This window comes from Corvus brachyrhynchos, unplaced genomic scaffold (genome assembly GCF_000691975.1).
Source record: "Corvus brachyrhynchos isolate BGI_N302 unplaced genomic scaffold, ASM69197v1 scaffold479, whole genome shotgun sequence".
Taxonomy (NCBI): domain Eukaryota; kingdom Metazoa; phylum Chordata; class Aves; order Passeriformes; family Corvidae; genus Corvus; species Corvus brachyrhynchos.
In genome coordinates this window covers 543,910-546,462 of record NW_008240089.1, presented here as the reverse complement: position 1 = coordinate 546,462, position 2,553 = coordinate 543,910, and the positions used below count along the sequence as shown (strand labels likewise).

General features: G+C 57.7%; 1 protein-coding gene across 1 annotated transcript in view; it reads right to left on the bottom strand.

Annotated features, from left to right (window-relative positions):
* EFTUD2 (elongation factor Tu GTP binding domain containing 2) overlaps window positions 1–2,467 on the bottom strand; it is a 21,302-nt gene extending 18,835 nt beyond the window's left edge. Inside the window, exons 1-3 of the mRNA XM_008641651.2 lie at window positions 2,362–2,467; window positions 1,433–1,598; window positions 907–985 (exon numbers count right to left, since the gene is read on the bottom strand). Of these exons, the coding sequence (XP_008639873.1) occupies window positions 907–985; window positions 1,433–1,598; window positions 2,362–2,466 (350 nt within the window). The 5' untranslated portion in view covers window position 2,467. The remainder of the gene's footprint in view (window positions 1–906; window positions 986–1,432; window positions 1,599–2,361) is intronic.
* Between the last annotated feature and the right edge of the window lie 86 nt (window positions 2,468–2,553).

Below are 2,553 nucleotides of genomic sequence, written 5' to 3'. Positions count from 1 at the left end.
GCCCAGCACCAGGGACCTGCTGCTCAGCCACACCTGGTCCTGGGATCCACACCTGGAGATGAACACTTAAAACTGGGAAAAGCCCTGACTGGCCATGAAGTGGTGAGTGGAGAGATGAGCCCAAGGAGACTCCCACAGCTCCATCTGCTCATGCCAAAGAGAGACACCACACACACACACAGGGACACGGACCCTTCACCCACCACAACATCAGACTTTTAACAGAAAAAGCAAATGATGCTTTTCATTCCATAGAAAACTCGTGTGAGATATTACATCTCCAATTTTTAATGCATTTGGAAATTTTTCCAGGAGGTTTTCTCCCAGCCCTGGTGTCCAAGAAGCTGCTTTGGGACAAAACCAACACACCCAGGCAGCAGAGCTGCAGTGTCCTGCTGACTGCACAGCACTCTGCACTCACCCAGCAGCATAAAAATTCCCAGTGGAAACTGGAACAGTTCCTAATCTGAGACTGGGATCAACCCAAAATGTCCCAATATGATGTGTGCTACAGGTTGGCCAGGGAAGCTGTGGCCCCTGCCAGTGTCCAAGGCCAGGTTGGATGGGGCTTGGAGCAACCTGGGATAGTGGAAGGTGTCCCTGCCCATGGCAGGGGTGGGATTGGATGGGTTTTAAGGTCCCTTCCAATGCAAATCATTCCAAGAATGTTTCCTGAGCCACAAGCTGTTGCTATGGAGCTTTATCTCAGCCCCTGAGGTGAGATTCTCCTTTTGTGTCCAACCCTGCCCTGTGCTGCTGGTGGGGAGGGAAAACGTCGGTGAGATGGTCTGTCCTGCACTTCCTCTTGTTTTGGGTTCAGAACCTGGGAATTGGCTGCTCTCAGGTCTGTGCTGGGGTCAGTAAGACAAAAGCCCCCAGATCTGCCTCCCCCAGCCCCACACTCACTCCATTTCGTAGACAGTGACCGGCAGCGTCTGCTCCATCAGGGAGAACTTCTTGGTTTTCACAGGTTTGATAATGGGCTCTGAAACAAGAGAAAGAACAACAAACTGTTCCCAGAGCCCCCAAACCAGCAGGGTCAGGAGCGGCCCCCAGGAATGGGGAGTTTTGCCGACAACCCCTGGATTTTCCAGCTGACAGCTTCTCTCAGCTGCATGGGATGGTCACTGCAGGGCCCTTCCAGCTGGATCATTCCAGTGTAGAGGGGCCAAAGGAGATGACTTTAATGCAGTTACTTTTTCCTTAAAGAGCTTCCCAGTCTCTGCTGACTCCTGTTCTTCCGAAAACACGTTTGTTCGGATTTGCAAAAATCACAAGTGCCTAAATCTGCACACATCAGGCAAAGAGCTCCTGAGGCTACGAGGGGACTCCAAAGAGGCAGGAAGGAAGGGAATATTATTTCCCCTTTCCAGGGATCCATTAAGACCCTTCTCCTCCCTCCACCCCCTCTCACAGCTCCCTCCCCACTCACCAGTGAGTGGCTGTGTGTCCTCCTCCTGCACAATGGTCTCCACCTCAGGCCCATAGACCTCCTCTGCTGTGGGGTAGTACTTCTTATCCTCGTGCAGCACCACCTCCATCCCGGGGTGCTCCTCATCGTGCTCCCCCATGTCATCATCATCATCATCATCCTCCAGCTGCAACCAAGGCTCACCCTCAGCTGCTGCAGAGCCACCCAAGGGGACAGCCCTGGGGTCACTCCCGAACGAGGGACTCCCAGTGCAGCCCCAGCATCCACAGAGGTGCCCTGGGAGCAGCTCCTGGATGAGCAGCACGGCTCTTCCCACAGCACCTGGATCAGTAACAGCCCCTGGGCTTGCAGGGACACCCGCACAGGCAGCAACTCACACAGACAACAGCCACACAGAGCACAACACAACAGCTACACCCGGGTAACACAGCCCCACCCCGGTAACACAGCCCCACCCCACACCGACCAGATGGGAAGGGGCTCCCTCGTTTCCCCCCTGGGGCAGCCCCTCTGCTCCCCCCGTCCTCCTTCCGTTCCCTGGTGGCCGTGGGCTCTTGCTCTGCCTCCCCCTGGCTCCCTGCTGCAGCCTCAGCTCCCTCCTGAGGGGCTCCTGAAGGAACACGGACCCTCCATGGGACTGACACCAAAACCAGCCGAACACAGCCCGAGCCGCAGGAGCTCCCAGTCCCCACCGCGATTCCAGCAGGACCTTTGTCATTCCCTTTCCCCCAGGAAGAGATTTTGTCAATTCAAAATTTAAACACCAAACCCACTCCGAGCCGTGGCATTCAGACGCCAGCACTGCCCGGTCTCACCGGACCCCGCACGGGGCAGGAGCAGCCGCGGGCCCGTCCCCGCTCAGGCTCCGGCCAGGACGAGCCCCGCCGGCTCCGGGGGCCGCTGCCCCTCCTCTCCTCCACCCCACTCACCTCGTCCAGGTCTTTGGACTCTCGGCCCAGCTCGTCGTCATCATCGTCCGAGTCCAGCTCGGGCCCGATGTAGTTCCCAAACTCGTCGTACAGGTCGGTGTCCATGCTGGGGGGCGGGAAGAGGGTCGGTGGGAGCGCAGAGACCGGGGGCCGCTGACCGAACGCACTCGGGGGCCGCGGCCGTGCCACACC